The sequence below is a fragment of the Chrysemys picta genome, chromosome 6 (assembly GCF_011386835.1).
Source record: "Chrysemys picta bellii isolate R12L10 chromosome 6, ASM1138683v2, whole genome shotgun sequence".
In the NCBI taxonomy this organism is placed as follows: Eukaryota; Metazoa; Chordata; order Testudines; family Emydidae; genus Chrysemys; species Chrysemys picta.
The window spans coordinates 46813038-46833749 of NC_088796.1; the positions used below are offsets into that span (position 1 = coordinate 46813038).

The following is a 20712-nucleotide window of genomic DNA, read 5'->3' on the forward strand; positions in this document are numbered from 1 at the left end:
ATTTTTGAAATCTTTGGATAAATGCTTAATGTTTAACATTTAGTACAATTCAACTCAAACACAATTTTAGAACTAGGTTGGCATTGAAGAAATGAAATTATCTTTAAGTAAATTATCTGTTTTAGAACACTAGTATTCACATAAAGAGGACATGAGTGTATAGTAAATTTGATAACATTCTCACCTTTCTAATGGGCAAATCTTTGATGAAGTCCATTACAGATTGCCTATCAGGGGAGATTCTGTACTGTCCATTAGGTTTATTCTGATCACTGCACATTTTTGCTAACATCATATTTGGAGCAATTCCTTAGAAACAAACAAAACAAAACAAAACAAAGGAAGAAACACAACAGACATTTTAACCATAAGACTCAATCTTCTATTTCAATGTTCCTAGATTTAAAGGTGTAAAATTAATCATCCTATGCGTGGCAATGACCAAACAAGAACAGAAAGGAGAAGACTGATGTAAAACAGAGATTCTCACCCATTTTGGTCATTACAGTCGTCTGGCACTTTTTGAAAGAATAGGAACATGCAGGGCCGGTGCAACCCATTAGGCGACCTAGGCGGTCGCCTAGGGCACTAACATTTGGGGGGCGGCGACCGGATCTTCGGCCGCCTCAGTCGTCGTCGGTATTTTGGGGGCGGTATTTCGGGGGCAGGACCTTCCGCTGCCTGGACAGCAAAAAAGCTGGTGGTGCTCCTGGGGACATGAGAACTGCTATGTTTCATTTTAGCTATGCAATAGTGGCTAAAGCACTCATTGTGTATAGTTTGTCTATCAGGTTAGGTGTATAAAATACTTTGAGATATGCAGGATGAAAGGGATTATATATAAATGCAACATATATAATTAAGTGATGAGGGTTACGTTTCTTTAAACGCAAAGTTTTCTGCAACTTGGTACATGATTACACATTAATATGACAGTAATTTACAGTAAAAGAGAAAGCTTGGTGTGGAAGAGAAGTTATGTTTGGTCTAAATATGAATGAGGTATCTCAATCAATTAAAGTTCAAACATATGGCAAATAGTTATGACACATTTAACAACCTAAACATTGTAGTAGAGCTTCACCAAGAATGAGGAAAGACAGTCCAGTGGTTAGGGTACTAGTCTAGAACTTGTGAGAGCTGGGCTCAAGTCCCTGCTCCACCAGCGACCTCCTATGGTACCCTGGGCAAGTCACTTAGCTTCTGTGTGCCTTAGTTCTCCCATTTGTAAAAAAGGGATAATAATGCTCCCCTACCTCACAGGGATGTTGTGAAAATAATTATATTAAAAACAGTGAGGTGTTCAAATACTATGGTAACGGGTATCATGTAAATATCTAGGATAGATGGAATATCTATCTGTTCTTGAGAATTAAGGGCGATTTATCCTTTTTATTGATTTGCATGTGTCTTTTTTACTCTTTTTAGTAAATAGAGTGCCACAGATCCAGCTGGGCACTCCCTTCCAGCCATCCACTGGACTGGTGTGAGGGGAACCCAAGCCTCTGGCTCCCTGGATGTTTTAACCTTCCAGAATCTCAGCAGGCTGCAGCCCTGTTTCTTCCCTTGGTCTCACTGGCAAATTAGCTCAGTCATAGAGCTTCTCAGCCCACTTGCACCTTAGATCCCAGGGCCAGCACTGATCCCCAAGGTACCCCAGTTACTTAACATACTCATCCCCAAAACTACACTCCCAAAGGTGTGAAGCTTCTGGAGCTCACAGTAGTTATAAAGCATATGACATATGCTCACACATGCTGCATAGAATCTCTTATCTTAATGCTCTTTTACTTAGTCATGTACAGAAGAGCATAGATCCTACAGAACAACAAACATTTAACCACAACACCACTTCCCAGCTCACAATTCCCTTGTGAGCCCTTAGGGACCATCTGTGTCCAGAAAAGCAGGCAGGCAGGCCAGGCCTCATGCAGGCTGTTACATGCTGGGTGATTTCTGTCATGGAGTCCCTTCCCCAGCTTGTGATATCTTACTTTCACCTGCTCCACACTTCCTTTTCCTTGCTATTTAACGCCCCCATCTCCAACTTCCTTTGTTCTGTCTTTTGAGTAACTTTCCATTGCTCCTACCTCTCCCCTCCCCGCTCTGTCCAGAGAGATAAGATAACAATGGTTTTCTAAGGATGCAGCTGCTTTTTAGCATAACTTTGGAGTGGTTAAAGTACCATTGTTAAACTTTAGAATTCCCTATTGTCCCTGCTATAGGACCTATCAGTAATGGTGGATCCACATACACAAAGACACTCACGATACAGCAGTTTTTCATAATACAACTTCATAATATCAACTAGAAATCATAAATTATATGGACAGAGCCCCAGATCATCACACAAAATAACTGGGTTTTAACAGATGAACCCTGTTGGTACTAAGCCCTGGTCTACACTGGGGGGGAACTTGACCTAAGATACGCAACTTCAGCTAGGCGAATAGCGTAGCTGAAGTCAGTGTATCTTAGGTCGACTTACTTGGCCGTGAGGACGGCAACAAGTCGACTGCTGCCGCTCCCCCGTCGACTCTGCTTCCGCCTTTTGCGAGCTGGAGTTCCGGAGTCGACGGGGAGCACGTTCGGAGATTGATTTATCCGCGTCTAGACGAGACGCGATAAATTGATCCCTAATAGATCGTCAGGTAGTGAAGACCTGCCCTTAGGGTGAAAAGAGGTGAACAGCAGGTGACAAATAGATTGATTCTTCTCTATAGCCTCGATGATTTAAAGACTGACTGCTGTTTATAGTGATTATAATTTATTCCTGGTGATGCTAGGAACCATTTTGTATATCACTGCTTACTGATAGTCCAATTAGCCTTCTAGATTGTCAGATTATTAAACAGTAATCACTTTTCATTTTCGTTCATCAAATCCCCAGCATTCTTAAGAGGTCCAACCCCGCTTTTCTAAACAGTGAGTCATCCAGAAGAGGATGAAATTTTAGAGAAATGAAACTAAAAATGTTGTTGACAGTCAAGCAGTACTGCTTCTGAGTTTTGCAGGGCCCTATATGAAGTAACATGTTGGGTGTCATCCAGCTTTGTTCCATCCTATTACTTTCTCCTCTACCCGTGTTTTCACAGGACATTTCCCCTGCCTACTTCCTGCCTGCGCCCCCCTCACCCCTACTCCCCATGCTCCAACCTCCGCAGGCCCTGATAACTCTTTTACACAGATCAGCAAGTCATTGAGGGCTTGTCTACACTGGCAATTTACAGCACTGCAACTTTCTCGCTCAGGGGTGTGAAAAAATGCCCCCCTGAGCACAGCAAGTTTCAGCGCTGTAAAGCACAGTGTAGACAGTGCACCAGCGCTGTAGACTAGCCCTAAGAGTCCTGAAGAGCAACTATCTGAACTAATGGACTGAATGCAGTTCGGGGATTTGATCTCTGAAGCAGCCTAATAGGGGCGATTCAGACAGGCTATCATAGATCGAGTTCCAGTTGGAAGATCAGTTGGGCAAGTACGAGCTGCACAGATCTAAAACTGCCACTGCCTTGAAAAGTAAATACTAACCTGTCTGGTAAACAGTTTATTTTATTTTTAACATGTCAGTGTATTTAGTGCTCAAGAAAGTGATTAAAAACTAGCTTGAGCAAGGCACAGGATGGGCAAGTGTTGAACATGTTTCTCCACACAGCTCTGCTAATGTGCCTTTATCCTAACTAGTAGTAACTATAGCATTCCAATGTTAAATCTATCTTTGATCAAAGGCTTACAAAATCAGTAGGGCAAATTAAGATTTAAATGCAGCTGTCCAGAGGTGTAAGACTAATGCCTGAGCCAACTGGGTCACTTTTCCACTTTAGCGGAGGAGTTAAGATTGAAAAGGAAACCAGGAAGAAAAAGGATGATCTGACTGCTATCATTAACCAAAAGAATACAATGCCAGCAATAGCAATTAATTAAAGAAGAAAGATTTCTTGTGGTTAAATAAAGCATAAGACTGGGTTCTATTCTTGACTCTGAGATTTCTTGTGTGATGTGGCCTTGAGCACTTCACAATCTTGGTGCTTCAGTTTAAATGGGGTGTACTTCCTTACATCAAAGAGGAGATGCAAGGCTAATATTTTAAATGCTTGTAATGCACTTTGCGATCACTGGGTGGAAGGCACTACAAATATGCAAAATATTATTATTTATGTACATGTGTGTACCTGCACTGGCAGTCAATCCAGTTTTTTGTTCAATCCGAAAGCGAATTTCCTTCACAACTTCTTCAGCTGAAGTTCCAAAGACCACTGAATTTAGCAACAGTTCTTGATCTCTCTGTTCTTCAGTGTACAGGTGGGAAGTAGCAACAGGCTGTTCCTCTGTTATAGAAGTATTATCTTCAAACAATATTGGTGAGGATGAGTGTGCATCTTCATTCAACTTTAGTTCATCAGGTGCAGTTACATCTTGCTTACCTACATTATAAACAGATACACATATGTGTAACTCATCCTTCTTAATAAGCAACATATATTTTGTGAATTGATTCCCCTGCATAGCTCCTGAAAAAAGCTGATTTAGCTATTTCACTTTTTTCTGTTTGCAAAGTTCAAGTAATTATGTAGCTGAAATAATTTCAATTACTGGTACATTTTTTTAAAAAGGAAAGGTCATAACCACCTCATTGTATATGTGATTTGAGCTTGGCCCAGGATTAGATTTGGCCAGGAAACTGAATTTCACTTTGGTGGGGGGGAAAATTGAAATTTTGGAAACGTTTTTGTCCCAAATTGAGATAAAAAGTTAAAACATTATAGTTTTTTTGTGGAAGTGAAATTCTGCAATATTTTCTTTCAGAAACACTAAAACAATCTCTCTGTGGGAATATTCTGGTGTTTCTGAAACAAGAGTGCCTAGAAGCTCTGGCTCTGCTGCAGTCTGCCAGGTGGCCCCCCAAGCAGGATACTGAGAATCACAAGTTGTCTGGTTCCTCTGCAGCTCACCTGGTAGGCTGCAGCAGAATTCAGGCTCCCAGCAGCCAGAGCTTCCCAGCCTCATGGGCAGCTCACCTGGTGAGCTACTAGGGAGCTCACATTCCTAGCGCCAGGCAGGTTGCAGGAAAGCCAGGGAGATTGTGAGCCCAGGTTCCCAAACTCCTTGCCATATGGGTTGCTGAGGAACCTGGAGTCTGGAAGCCTTGGTAACCTGAGCTGCTGAGCGGTTGCCACTGAAAGATTTGTCAAAAGACACACATTCATGCAGAACATGTAGCTTTTGATGAATCTGCATTTTCTAATGGAAAAACATTCCATTGAAAATTTCTGACCACCTCTATCCAATATCTTCTAGGTATACCCAACCAGGTGAAGTCCAGTGTGGGGCTCTGCAGTGCAGCTTGCAAACGTACCAAAGCAGGGAAGGTAACAAACTGAAAAAGATTATAGTACTTAGATAATATGGAAAATATTACCAAGGTTTGCACATATTTTCAACAGCTAAGAGATTTGTTGAAAAGAAAACTGAGAAAAAAAATGGAAAGAACAAATGGGAGTAGATGTGTTTGTGAGTGTGTTTGTGAGATCATGTGTAAATTGCACAACATCTTGGGGAACATTCAGGCCCACTGTGTCCTTGAGGGAGAGAGAGAAAAATACTTTTTATGCTGATTATGGCCCATGGCAGGAGCAAAATGGCAATTCCAGATGCACTTGGCCCTTGAGGTTTGGGGAGCATGATTGGATGACTACCATAGTGAAAATCAGTGTAAATGGGGTAGGATCTGAGGCTAAAATCAGCAAAGAACAAATTAAGAATTACTTAGACAAGTTCAATGTCTTCAAGTTGGCAGAGTCTGATGAAATATATAGTAGATTACTTAAACTGAAGAGATCTCTGAGACATAAGCGATTAGCTTTTAAAACTCATGGAGGACGGGAGAGATACCGGAGGACTGGAAAATGGCAAATATAGTCCGTATCTATAAAAAGAGGAATAAAGACAACCCAGGGAATTATACATCAGTCAGCTTAACTTTGATACCTGGAAAGATAATGGAGCAAATAATCAATCAATTCGTAAGCATCTAGAAGAAAATAAGGTAATAAGTAACAGTCAACATGAATTTGTCAAAAACAAATCATGTCAAACCAACCTAATATCCTTCTTTGACAAGGCGACAAGCCTTGTGGATAGGGGTGCAGCAGTAAAGGTCATATATATTGACTCTATTAAGGCTTCTGATACCACCTCCCATGACCTTCTCATAAAGAAACTAAAGAAATATAGCCCAGATGAACCTACTATAAGTTCATCTTACACTGGCTGGAAAACCGTACTCAGAGAGTAGTTATCAATAGTTCAAAATCAGGCTGGAAAGGCATAGAATGGGCTCCCGCACTGGGTCCAGTTCTATTCAATATCTTCATAAATGATTTGGATAATAGCATAGAGAGTACACTTATAAAGTTTGCAGATGATACCAAGCTGTGAGGGGTTACAAACATGGGCGCCAGGTTTGTATAATTTTTGGTGGTGCCCAGAACGGATCCAATCAGAGCCATCCCATCCATAGGATGGACTGGGACAACCGCCCCAGGCCCCGCACTTTGGGCGGCCCTGCGCTTCACGGGGATGCAGGGCCCAGGATAGCCTGGGGGTCTAGTGGGGGGCCTGGCACTGGCAGCAGCAAGTGACCCGGCCCCAGCCCACCCCACTCTGCCCCCTCTCTATCCCCATTCCACCCCTTCTCCACCTCTTTCCGGTGATAAACTGTTATTCATTGAGGACAGGACAAGAAGTAATGGGATTAAATTGCAGCAATTGAGATTTAGGTTAGACATAGAAAAACTAACTGTAAGATTAGTTAAGCACTGGAACAAATTACCTAGGAAGGTTGTGGAGTCTCTGTCATTGGAGATTTTTAAAGAACAGGTTAGACAAATACCTTGTCAGAGATGGTTTAGATAATACTTAGTCCTGCCTCAGTGCAGGAGACTGGACTAAATGACCTATTGGGGTCCCTCCCTTCCAGTCCTTCATTTTTATGATTCTCGGGGTCTGACTCTACATGCCTTCAACATACAGAACCACAATTGACTTCACTGAGAATTACATGTCCTGAGGGTTTGCAAATGGTATTAAAAAAAAAAAGAAGCCTGTTCATTTAAGCAAAAACGGTGTTATTTTGACGATAGACATGCCTAAGTGCATACTTGCCAATATGCGACATGATTATAATGCCTATTTTGTTACATCTCTGTTCTGATAGAAGATGGGCCAGTGTTTTTCAGTAGAACTGAAAGGTGTATTCTTGTTTATCTCCTCAATGGCCTTCTTGATAGTTGATAGAAATGTGAGAGATGTTTGTCTGCGCATAAAGTCAATAACTGGCACAAGACTTTGCCTACAAAACTTTTTAATATCCCCAATGGTGGATCCCTCTGTGGGAATTTCTGCCTTTCCACATTCCAATAGCAAGAACTGATGTAATCATGTTTTAATCATTCTTTATTTTTGAAGAGTTCATTTCTTATGTAATTTTATTCTTGTAATGCACTTTAATGGAGCTCAGGTGCATTGCCTTTGTAACACGATTTCTGACACTTCTAAAGTGAAGTTAGGGCTTACATACCATGGTGCTGATTGCCGTTTGCTATAAAATACCTATTCAAAGAGTCAAGATCCTCTCTAATAGGGAAGAGATTTGTTTACATTTCATAACTGATTACGGAGCCATACATCATAATTTTCATATATAATAATTTCCAATTTAGTATGCTAATATCTATAATATTTAGTAATTTGGTTACCATTTTTTGCAATGTTTTCTCTTTTGATGAAGTAACTTCTTTTATCTTCAGGCCAGTTCTGTCTTTCCTCTAAGTACTCCGTTATGTTCAAGTAGGCTTCATCTAGGCCAATGGGCATAAAACTAGGATCATATTCAGCCAGTATTTCTCTAACCTTGATAAACAGGAAAAGAAAGTTTAAAGTTGTGCTGCAATAGCAAAACATGTTGGTGTGTATTAAAATGAAGTTGATACTTTTGCAATAACACGCACACTTTGCACATCCATTTTGATCAGACAATCAGTACCATTACTCTAAGTATTTATGAAATAAATAATGTATTGATATGGCAAATTTATAAAACTTCTGTTTCTCATTTAAAAGCAGCAATATGTCAGTATTACACACCAAAACAAAGATCAGGCTCTCTGAGCAATGTGCATTTTACTGAAGAGGTAGCTGTGAGATATATGTTTAAGTGGCTATACACTCTCACATCATTAGGTCCCCATGGCACTGTGGTAACCATGTGAAAAAAGTTCTAGAGGCTTGTAAGTTTATCAGAAACTTGGGATGCGTATGTGGTCTGATTCAGTTTTTCATGCTGTGCTGTGATTTGCATTGATATCTGAAGGATATAATACATTTAATTCAATGTACGGAAAACTGGTTGCCTAAGAGAAGAAAGCTTTAACCATAGGAAAAATAAATTGATGTAGCTGACAGCTTGAGGATATTTTAGTGTAGTTGTTGAGGACAATGGGCAATGCTTAGTGCTAGTTAGCCCTACCAATAATCATACAGCTCATTTTAGTTAATTTACATACTGCAATTCTTTTGATAAAATACAGAAAAGTTGTGTGGTTTCTTACACCTAAGAAATTATAATTCATTGCTCTGACCACACTAACATGTAAAATAAGCCGCTTCTTACACAAGTGGTGTGTAAAAGTACTACTTTTTCAATCTGATAGTGACATTTCTTTGTAGTAAAGAAATTTACTTAATGGACCTTAAAACCCATTTATGTCCATCAGATCTTCATCTCCCCAAACCACTCACAGTAGTCATCTCTTGTTTAAATATTCTTTTGAGGGTCTTATGATATGCAAATCTTAGAGTAAATGCTCAAAATAAAATTCTGACACCTATTTTTGTAGTTTTAAATGCTTCATTTTCACTATAAAATACTTGAGAACTTTTAGTAAAATGTTGTGATTTAAATCTTCAAGGATAGTCATGGGTTCTTCCTCTTCTTGAAAGTGACTAAAACATAGCCTTCCCAACAAGTTTTGATCGCTAATGTGAAATCAGTTTGCTATTTTCAATCCAGATCTGAGTAAAAATGGTATAAATATAATGAGAACAACCACAACAAATGAGAGGAAATGGAAATTTTCAGGAAGGAGCCAAGGCCTAAGGATCTAATCCTGCATCACTGAAGTCAATGGAAGATTTGCCATTGACTTCAGTGGATATAACATTAGGCCCTAAATGGGTCTGGAGACTGACCCATACTATTACCACTAGAGTGATCCCTCCACATCAGATTTCAGGCTCTGGACTGGCACTCAGGAGATCTAGATTAAGTTCCTGGCTCTGCCACTGAGACCATGGGCAAGCTAATTAATCTTGCTGTGCCTCAGTTCTTCATCTGTAAAATGGGAACAACGCTGCCTCCTTCCTCCTACTCTTTGGAATCGATGGAAGGTGCAACAATTTGTATATGGGGAAGTCTGGCCTCATTTTATCAAATGCTCCCTTAATGGAAATAATATCTGAAGCGCCAATAACAAAAGGAACATAAAAATATATACAAATCTTCAACTATTTTACCCTTATCCACAAGACAAACTGTAATACAAGACTACATCCATATCCTGAGGTCCTGATTACATCATAAACAAGTCTGATTCATTCTCAAAACCACATATTTATATAATATACATTCTATTCAGAAAATGGAACTGAAGAACATCAAATGGAATTAACGTAAGTGTTTAGTTTACCAGTAATCTTGTAAAGTGAAAAAAAACCACTATTTTTTGTAGATCTTGGGTCAAATTCATCCCTGTTGTAACTCAGCTGAAATTAATGGATTTACGCCAACAATTAATTTGCCTCAACAGCTACAGAATATATTTCATCTTTCTTCATACAAAGTTATATGTATTCTAAATATTTCTATGGATGTTAATTCAAACTGATCATTTGCAACTCTCTCATGTGAAGCTTTAAGATTATAATCTAAACCAATTTATTTAAATCTTAAGAGAACACAAAGTATTTAAATATATACAGTATTCATCATAATGTATTAATTACATGCATAATTTTTTTTCCTTAATGGAAAGGAATGTACCTTACTTTTCTAGGGACAAGAAACACTAATCACCTTTCCTCCCTCCTTAATTTTTTCCACTTTACTCCTCAGTCCATTCATTCTCTGGAAACAAATGTAGAGGTAATTAATGCTCTTTGATTCAATAGCTCTCCCAGGTAATTAGTATTCCATATGGTTATTATGGTATGAAGAAATTCTCTTTGCTCGCCCTATTTACTCCTAGTTCCCTAATTATTAGATTATGTGCTATGGTTTTGAATTTACCAACATAACAACATCATCTGTTCATTACATAATTTTGAAAACCTCTATTATCTTAAGTCTATATGGAACCAGATTATGGATGAATTTGTCCCTACTGCCACAGAATGTTAATTTAAATGCTGCATTTAATTTACATTCAAAGCCATGTCTTGAAAATTTAACCTTTAAATTAACTTTTTTTAAATCTTATATACAAGTTTTGATTTAGTGTTGTCTTAAAATCTAAAACAAAAGTATGTACTGCTATTGGCTTGAGAGATGTTCTCGTTGATTACTTACCTCTTTACTCACTTCTTCATACTTTTTGAAGTTTAATGGCACTATAGTAAGATGTGGGCATAGTTTCTTAGCAATAAATCCAGGCATGGCTGCACGTACCCCAAATCTCCTTGCATGATAATTTGAAGTGGACTTAGCAGGGAAAAAAATAGATATAGAGTTAAATAACCATATCCTACAGCATACTTGTGAGTTTTAATACATGCAGCAATTTTAAAGACTGAAGTAAAAAGATATAGAGACAATGCTCTTGTCACAGAACATCTATCAAACTGCAGTAACCAGTTCCATTCTAGATTCAGTATGTTATGTTCCATAGCTTGTAATTTATTTGCATTATTAGAACTACATGATTTTAGGGACTGGTAACTGGACAGTTTTATCTCTAGTTTGCGGGTTCAAATTAAGTCAATTTGTTAATTGATATACAGTTGGGGAGGGCGGGATAGCTCAGTGGTTTGAGCATTGGCCTGCTAAACCCAGGGTTCTGAGTTCAATCCTTGAGGGGGCCGCTTAGGGATCTGGGGCAAAATTAGCACCTGGTCCTGCTAGTGAAGGCAGGGGGCTGGACTTGATGACCTTTCAAGGTCCCTTCCAGTTCTAGGAGATAGGATATCTCCATATATTATATTTATTTAACTGAAGTGTTTTCAGTTTTTGCAGATCTGCTTAGAGAAGCACTAACCAGCATTTGTTAGCAATGTTAGCAAAGAGCACAGTATTGAGTAGGCCATAGACACTGTTCCTATTTGCCCCCAAAAGGTGGTCTCTCTAGAGGAGGGGTGAGTCACACTGGCTGAACAGCTTGTGGAAGCTTGTATGGCTGTTGTCTATGCCATTCTTGTTCCAGGGCTAAAGGACATCAGTCTCCTGCCAATCCAGTACCTTTCACATGCCCTTTAAACTATACTCCTCTTTCTTGCTTTGGAGGCTAATTCCAATATTAATAACAAAAAAATGGAAACTAAAGACTTGCTTGTATATCTGGTCATCCAAGACAATATTAATTTTAAAAGTTAATAAAAGTCCAGTATGCTTGATTTTTTATTAACTGAAGGCCTCCACCTTTAGTATACTCTGAGGAGCAGTAGGGCTCACTGAAATATGGGAAACAGACTCAGACATGACATGCTGTGAGGCTATGTGGGGGAGACATATCTGGAGATTGAATTATTTCCCAGGACTAGTTTCAGAGGAAGAAATAAACAAACTAAAGAAAGGTTAAGTTACTACCACTTCTGCTCTATTCAGAGCCTATAGGTTTAATCTTACAAGGTGCTGAGCACCCTCAACTTTATTAGAGCAGAAAAAATAAAAATGCCACCAAAAATCTGTTAAAATGGATAATATCTCTAAAGTAATGATAATTCTATACGTTTTTCACTTCTATAGCATACTATATACAATCGATCAAATTCTAGGTTGATTTATTCCCCATGCAACTCCATTGACTGAATTTGATGTAAACCAGCCCCATCTTGGCCCAATACGTGCCAATCAAACTAATCATAATCCACATCAGCATAATTTTTAGAATCAGACAAAATCCACCGGTATATAAATAAATTCTAAAGGCTTTCTTGGATGCTTTAATGTAATTTTCATTTCATGCTTAAATCAATGGGAATCTGCCAATAATGAGGTTGCCAGGTGTCCTGTTTCCGACCGGAATGCCCAGTCAAAAAGGGACCTTGGCAGCTCCGGTCAGCACTGCTGACCAAGCCGTTAAAAGTACAGTTGGCGCGGGACTGGCAGGCTCCCTACGTGTCTCCGAGCAGCTCCCTGAAGTGGCAACATGTCCATCCTGCTCCTAGGCTTAGGGCCAGCCATGGAGGCTCTGCGCACTGTCCCCACCCTAAGCACTGGCTCCGCAGCTCCCATTGGCCAGGAACCATACCAAATGGGAGCAGCAGGGGCGGCGCCTGCAGACAGGGGGAGCGCGCTGAGATCCCTGGCCATCCCTGTGCCTAGGAGCCAGAGGGACATGCCGGCTGCTTCCCGTGAGTTGCTGGAAGTAAACATTGCCCGGAGCCCACACCCCAACCCACTGCCCCAGTCCTGAGCCCCCTCCTGCACCCAAACTCTCTCCCGGAGCCCGCACCACCTCCCGCACCTCAACCTCCTGCCCCAGCCCTGGGCCCCCTTCCCCAGCCCTGGGCCCCCTCCCACACCCAAGCTGCCTCCCGGAGCCCACACCACCTTCTGCACCCCAACCCCCTTGCCCCAGCCCTTAACCCCCTCCCGCACCCAAACACCCTCTGGGAGCCCACACCCCTCCTTTATCCCAAACCCCAGCCCGGAGCCCTCTCCCGCACCTGAACCTCTCATTTCTGGCCTCACCCCGGAGTTTGCACCCCAGCCCACAGCCCATATCCCCATCTCCACTCCAAGCCCCTCATCCTCAGCCCCACCCCAGAGCCCTCACCACCTTCTGCACCCCAACTCCCTGTCCCAGCCCGGTGAAAATGAGCTAGTGAGCAAGGGAGGGGGGAGAGCGAGCGAGAGAGGGAGGTTGGATGGAGTGAGTGGGGGACGGGGCCTCGGAGAAGGGGCGTAACAAGGGTGTTTGGTTTTCTGCCATTAGAAAGTTGGCAACCCTAGCTAATAATGAACAGTCGAGGAAAAAAAGATTTCAAAATGCAGGTCTCATTTTATGTATTTAAAATAATTTGAATCTAAGTAGTTTAAGGCTAAGGATCTGTCTCAATTAGTATATCCTTTCATATTTTAATCAATAACAAATCAATACATTTGATTTCACGTAGGAGCTAAACATTAGATTGGTATGAGGCCTTCTAATTTTGCCAACCAAAGTGTGCTCCACAGAGCTCTACAATCAAGCCTAAGATGGCTCTAAATATCAAAATAAAGATACAACACAAAGAGAGTACAGGCCCCAACATGCAATTCTCCACCTTTAATTGAATGGCCAGGCCAAGAGCTTATATGCTTAATAGAAAACTTTTTCCTTTCTGTTACCTCTTCATAACTTAAAATTTTGCAAACTACCTGGTTCTTTGAAATGTAAAATCCAAATTTACACAGTAAGAAACCAAACATTTTCGCCATCTGTGTTATTATTGTATGCATTTCTAATGTTCCTGTCACCGAATCTTTATGTAATTTGGTCTTTGTATCAGTTTGACATTTGACCGTACCAGCATACTCATCGATCCCACTGCTATGGGTTTTTCCTTCAGCTCTGGGTTGTCTCTCATTTCTACTGCTGCATAAAAGGCATCCATGTCAATGTGTACAATAGTACAGCTGAGATCACGGCTCTGTTCTAGCTCCAGCGCAAGTTTGTCAGCCTGTACAAAAGTGTATAAAATGTACACAAACACAGAAATTACAAAAATATATTAGATTGGCCAAGGTGCCACAGGCCAAACAATCGTAAAAGAAAACCCTTGTCACATACTAAGAGAAGAAAAAATGGTTACTCACCTCCTCGTAACTGTTGTTCTTCGAGATGTGTTGCTCATATCCATTCTACTTAGGTGTGCGCATGCCACGTGCACAGTCGTCGGAAAGATTTCCCTTAGCAGCACCCATTGGGTCGGCTGTGGAGCCCGCTGCAGTGGCACCTCTATGGCGCTCAATATATGACCCTGCTGACCCAGCACCTCCTCAGTTCCTTCTTGCCGGATACTCCGACAGAGGGGAAGGCGAGTGGGTCTGGAATGGATATGAGCAACACATCTCGAAGAACAATAGTTGTGAGAAAGTGAGTAACGTTTTTTTCTTCTTCGAGTGCTTGCTCATATCGATTCTAGTTAGGTGACTCCAAGCCCTACCTCGGCGGTGGGGTCGGAGTTATGGAACGACAGACTGGAGCACTGCTCTGCCGAAGGCTACATCGTCTCTAGCATGCTAGGTTATAGCGTAGTGAATGGCAAATGTGTGCACCGATGACCATGTCGCCACCCTGCAGATTTCTTGGATTGGCACCTGGGCCAGGAACGCTGTTGATGAGGCCTGCGCCCTCGTGGAATGGGCCATGAGAGCCAGGGGTGGAACGTTGGCCAATTCGTAGCAGGTGCAGATGCGGGAGGTAATTCACGATGAGATCCTCTGCAACAAGATCAGGAGACCTTTCATATGGTCTGCTACGGGCCGGTTTTGTTCAACATCTTTATTAATGATCTGGATGATGGGATTAAATTGCACCCTCAGCAAGTTCGCAGATGACACTAAACTGGGGGGAGAAGTAGATATGCTGGAGGGTAGGGATAGGGTCCAGAGTGACCTAGACAAATTGGAGGATTGGGCCAAAAAAAATCTAATGAGGTTCAACAAGGACAATTGCAGAGTCCTACACTTAGGAAGGAAGAATCCCATGCACTGCTACAGGCTGGGGACCAACTGGCTAAGCGGCAGTTCTGCAGAAAAGGACCTGGGGATTACAGTGAACGAGAAGCTGGATATGAATCAGCAGTGTGCCTTCGTTGCCAAGAAGGCCAACGGCATACTGGGCTGTATTAGTAGGAGCATTGCAAGCAGACCGAGGGAAGTGATTATTCCCCTCTATTTGGCACTTGTGAGGCCACATCTGGGGTATTGCGTCCAGTTTTCGTCCCCCCACTGGAGAAGAGATGTGGACAAATTGGAGAGAGTCCAGCGGAGGGCAAATAAAATGATTAGGGGGCTGGAGCACATGACTTACGAGGAGAGGCTGAGGGAACTGGTGTTATTTAGTCTACAGAAGAGAAGAGTGAGTGGGGATTTGATAGCAGCCTTCAACTACCTGAAGGGGGGTTCCATAGAGGATGGAGCTAAGCTGTTCTCAGCGGTGGCAGATGACAGAACAAGAAGCAATGGTCTCAAGTTGCAGTGGGGGAGGTCTAGGTTGGATATTAGGAAAAACTATTTCACTAGGAGGGTGCTGAAGCACTGGAATGGGTTACTTATGGAGGTGGTGGAATCTCCATCCTAGAGGTTTTTAAGGCCTGGCTTGTCAAAGCCTTGGCTGGGATGATTTAGTTGGTGTTGGTTCTGCTTTGAGCAGGGGGTTGGACTAGAGGACCTCCAGAGGTCTCTTCCAACCCTAATCTTCTATGATTCTACTACAGAGGTGGGCAAACTTTTTGGCCCCAGGTCCACATCTGGGTGGGGAAATTTCATGCAGGGCCATGAATGTAGGGCTGGGGCAGGGGGTTGGGGTATGGGAGGGAGTGTGGGGTGTGGGAGAGGATGTGGTGTGCAGGAAGGGGCTCGGGGCAAGGAGTTGGGGCAGAGGGATGTGGGGTATACGAGGGGGCTCAGGGAAGGGGGTTGGGGTGCAGGATGGGGTACACAATATGGGAGGGGCTCAGGGCAGTGGTGCAGGAGGGGTGCAAGGTGCAGCAGGGGCTCAGGGCAAGGGTTGGGGTGCAGGCGGGGTGCGGCGGGCGTTGGGGTGCAGGAGGGGTGAGGACTCCAGCCCAGCGCCACTTACCTTGAGTGGCTCCGAGGTGGCAGCGGCATGCACCGGGGCCAGGGCAGGCTCCCTGCCTGCCTGCCCTGTCCATGGCCCCGCGCCACTCCAGGAAGCAGCTGGCACCATGTCTCTGCGGCCCCTGGGGGAGTGGGGGCAGACGGCTGAGCGCGCTGCCCTTGCCTGGGGGTACCTCCCCCAAAGCTCCCATTAGCCTCGGTTCCCCATTCTGGGCCAATGGGAGCTTCGGGGAAGGTACCCACAGGCAAGAGCAGTGTGCGGAGCCCTCTGCCCCCTCCCCGCTCCCTCAGGGGCCACAGGGACATGGTGCTGACTGCTTCCTAGAGCGGTGCAGGGCCCACGGCGCCATGGAGTGTGGCAATCCCGCGGGCCGGATCCAAAGCCCTGAGGGGCCGGATCCAGCCCACAGGACGTAGTTTGCCCACCCCTGTTCTCCTACCATGAATAATTGGTTCAACTTCCGGAACGGCCTTGAGCGGTCCATATAAAAGGCGAGCGCCTATCTAATGTCCAGAGAGTGTAGATGTTGCTCTTGGCTGTTTGCATAGGGTTTAGGGTAAAACACAGGCAGGAAAATGTCCTGGTTAGAGTGAAATTGGGACACCACCGTTGGAAGGAAAGACGGATGAGGCCTGAGCTGCACCTTATCCTTAAAGGAAACGGCATATGGAGGGTCAGAAGTGAGGGCCTTGAGCTCCGAAACCCTCCTTGCCGAAGTAATGGGAACCAGAAAAACAACCTTCCATGATAGATACAGAAGTGAGCAAGTTGCCAACGGTTCAAACGGGGGCCCCATCAGTTGAGATCCCATGCAGGGATCAGTTGGATACGGATGCTCCAGGCCCTTGAGGAAGCGGCCTACCATGGGGTTGGTGAAGACGGACCGCCCGGCTGTTCCCGGGTGGAATGCAGAGATGGCTGCCAGGATATACCTGCCCCTTGATAGACGAAGCAGCCAGACCTTGGCTGCTTGAGCTTCAGCAGGTCCAGGAGGACAGGAATGGGGGCCTGCAACAGTGGAGAACGGCCCTGGGAGCACCAGATCGCAAACCACTTCCATTTTGCCCGATAGGTGGCCCTACTGGAGGGTTTCCTGCTACCAAGCAGAATTTCCCTGACCACCTCCTAGCACAGGAGCTCCATGGGGGTTAGCCATGAAGCTTCCAGGCCGTGAGGTGGAGAGACTGGAGGTCTGGGTGACAAAGGCGACTGTGATCTTGGCTAATCAGGTCCGGGATTAGTGGCAGCGTGATCAGGGTGTCCACTGAGAGGTCCAGGAGCGTGGTGCACCAGTGTTGTCATGGCCACGCTGGAACCACCAGGATGACTGCCGCCTTGTCCCTGTGGACTTTGAGTAGGACCTTGTGCATGAGAGGAAGCGGTGGGAACACATACATGAGATGATCCGACCATGGAGGAGGAAGGTGTCCACAAGGGATCCCTGGCTGTGGTTCCGGAAGAAGCAGAACCTCAGGGCACTTCCTGTTGCTCTGAGTGACAAAGAGATTGATATGGGGAGTTCCCCACCTCTGGAAGATGGTGAGAATGACATCCGGACAGATGGACTACTTGTGGTTGCGGAACGATCTGCTGAGGTAGTCCGCCAGCTCGTTCTGTGATCTTGAGAGATATGTCGCCTCCAAGTGGATAGAGTGGGCTATGCAGAACTCCGACAGCTGGAGGGCTTCCCGACAGAGAGGAGAGGAATAGGCCCCACCCTGCTTGTTTATGTAAAATATCACAGTTGTGTTGTCCGTCAAGACTCACACACACTGACACATCAAGCAGGCCTGGAAGGTTTGACACGCTAGCCGAACTGCTCTGAACTCCTTGATGTTGATGTGGAGTGAGAGCTCGTCTTGAGACCAGAGGCCCTGAGTCTGAAGGTCCCCCAAGTTTGCCCCCCACCCCAGTGACGACGCATCTGTTACCAGGGACAGGGAGGGCTGAGGTCTGTGGAAGGGGAATCCTTTGCACACGTCTGGTTGGTTGAGCCACCAGCGCAGGGACTGGAGGACGTGACCTGGAAGAGTCACCACCGAGTCCAGACTGTCGCATCCCGGGCAGAATGCTGACTTGAGCCAAATCTGGAGAGATCTAAGACACATCCTGGCATGCTGTACCATGTACATACAAGATGCCATGTGACCAAGTAGTCTCAGGCAGGCCCTTGCTGTGGTGGTAGGGTACCATCTGAGACTTTGTATGAAGTCCGAGAGCATTAGAATATGGGCCTCTGGCAGGAATGCTCTGGCACGACCCGAGTCCAGTATTGCCTCAATAAACTCTACCCTTTGAGTTGGTATAAGAGCTGACTTGCTCTTGTTGAGAAGAAGGCCCAACCTGTTGAACATGGACCTCATGATGCGTATCTGCGCTTCTACCTGGTCCCTGGAGTGCCCCCGGAGCAGCCAGTCATTGAGATATGGATACACCTGCACCTGTCTCTGCTGAAGGAAGGCGGCAACAACTAACATGCACTTGGTGAACACCTGAGGGGCTGTGGACAGGCCGAAGGGGAGAACCTTAAACTGGACATGGTTGTGATTGACCACAAACCTGAGGTATCATCTGTGAGCAGGACGTATGGATATATGAAAATACACGTCCTTGAGATTGAGGGCGGCATACCAATCTCCCCAATCCAGAGAAGGAATTATGGAGTTCAGGGAGACCATGCAGAACTTCAGATTCACCATGAATCTGTTGAGGCCTGCAGGTCTAGAATGGGTCTGAGACCCCCTTTGGCTTTGGGGATTAGGAAATATTGGGAATAGAATCCCTTGCCCCTTAGCTCCTGAGGCACCTCCTCCATTGCCCCTGCGGCAAGGAGTGCCTGCATCTCCTGGATAAGGAGTTGCTCGTGAGAAGGGTGCCTGAAGAGGGATGGGGAAGGGGGGTGGGAGGGAGGGGAGGAGCAGAATTGGAGAGAATATCCCACTTCTACCGTGCGAAGAACCCAGCGGTCCGATGTTATTTGGGACCAAGCACAGTGGAAGTGGGACAGATGATTCAAGAAACAAGGGGAAGGATCTGGTGTTGTGGCAGATGGACTGTCCTTGGGCACACCTTCAAAATGCCTGCTTTGAGCCCGATGATGGCTTAATCGGGCCATGGCCCTGCCCGGGCGGAGGATGGGAAGGCTTGCGCCTGCCATTTCTGCCCCTCCTTCTAGAGAAATCCTGCCTCCGCTGAGGAGGGGAAGGGCGTTGTTGCAGCCTGAAGTGTTTGCGTTGGGTTGCCGGTATGTGCATACCCAACAACTTCATCGTAGCCCAGGAGTCTTTTAGGCTGTGCAGCCTGGAGTCTGTTTGCTCCACGAACAGGCCTGCCCTGTCGAACGGCAGGTCCTGCAGAGTTTGCTGCACTTCTGGGGGTAAGCCAGATGCCTGTAGCCATGAACTCCTCCTCATGGCTATCCCTGAGGAAAGGGTGCAGGCGGCAAAGTCCTCAGTGTCAAGGGAGGCCTGCAAAGAGGTCCGTTCTACTGGTTTGCCCTCCTCAACAATAGCCCCAAACTCCTCCCTGGACTCCAAGGGAAACAATTTCCTAAGTTTCAGCATGGAGTTCCAGGAATTGAAGCTATATCTGCTCAGGATTGCCTGCTGATTAGCAATCATGAGCAGTAAGCCCCCTATGGAATAGACCTTCCTGATGAAAAGGTTGAGTCTTTTAGAGTCCTTGGATTTGGAGTGAGATCTTGCTGCCCCTGCCTCTCGTGTTCATTCACCATCGACACCACCAGGGAGCAGGGCTGTGGGTGGGTATACAAATACCCGTACCCCTTAGAGGGGTTGAAGTATCTCCTTTCTACACCCTTGGCTGTCGGGGGAATGGAGGCCAGGTCTGCCACAAGATCTTCAAGTTGACCTGGATGGCCTTGATAAGTGACAGGGCTACTCTAGATGGACCTTCGGGGCCAGTATGTCCACCATAGGGTTCTCTTGTTCCGCCACCTCCTCGGCCTCTAGGCCCATATTGCACGCCATCTTGCGCAGCACGTCTTAGTGGGCACAACTGTCTATGGGCGTGGCCCTGAAGTAGAAGTCTCCGCCACCGCCTAATCCGGAGAGGATGACGAGGACTCAAGTGGGGGAACAGGGTCATCCTGGCCTCTTACTCCATCGAGACATCCTGCCCAGCCTCCTGTTCCGGGTCAACTATCACCAGGTCCACTGAAGGAGCGAGGGTCGGTTCCAGGGAAAGCACTGAGGCCGGAGTCCCCTCAGCGCCCTGGGGGCAGGGCGGCTGTCCGAAGCCACTGGCAACCTGGGCTCGGATAGCACTGACCGGGAGCCCTTTGACAAACTACCCTGGGCCTGGTGATATGCCCAGGGGGTCCAAAAGGGCTACTGTGCTGGCCCCGGCCACTGTGCTGGCCCCAGCCATTGCACCGGCCATGGCATTGTGCCCACATTGGGAAGTCTATGTGCCGACCGGTGCCAGCTCCGGCGTGAGTATCTTGACTCTGTCTCCAAACCCGAACTCCAAGACCAGGATCTTGATGCCCATGGCTGTGCCAAGCGGAGCTGGGCTGGTGAGCAGTGCTGCGAGGATGGGGAGCAGTGCCTGGATCGGGATCGATGCCAGGACTGGGAGTGGCGCCGTGACGACTGGTGGTGCCGAGACCTCGATTGGTGCCATGGTGACTGGT

General features: G+C 45.3%; 1 protein-coding gene across 14 annotated transcripts in view; it reads right to left on the bottom strand.

Annotated features, from left to right (window-relative positions):
• Positions 1-20712, bottom strand: part of POLK (DNA polymerase kappa) — a 106788-nt gene that overhangs the window by 59463 nt on the left and 26613 nt on the right. For 10 of the 14 annotated variants that reach the window (XM_005288276.4, XM_042855953.2, XM_065550097.1 and 7 more), the window contains exons 4-8: positions 13780-13932; positions 10622-10753; positions 7755-7908; positions 4170-4421; positions 185-309 (exon numbers count right to left, since the gene is read on the bottom strand). In XM_005288276.4, coding sequence (XP_005288333.2) covers positions 185-309; positions 4170-4421; positions 7755-7908; positions 10622-10753; positions 13780-13932 — 816 coding nt within the window. Of the gene's footprint in view, positions 1-184; positions 310-4169; positions 4422-7754; positions 7909-10621; positions 10754-13779; positions 13933-14068; positions 16208-20712 lie in introns of those variants that run through there. The other 4 variants (XM_065550094.1, XM_065550099.1, XM_065550095.1 and 1 more) reach the window with 3 other exon arrangements.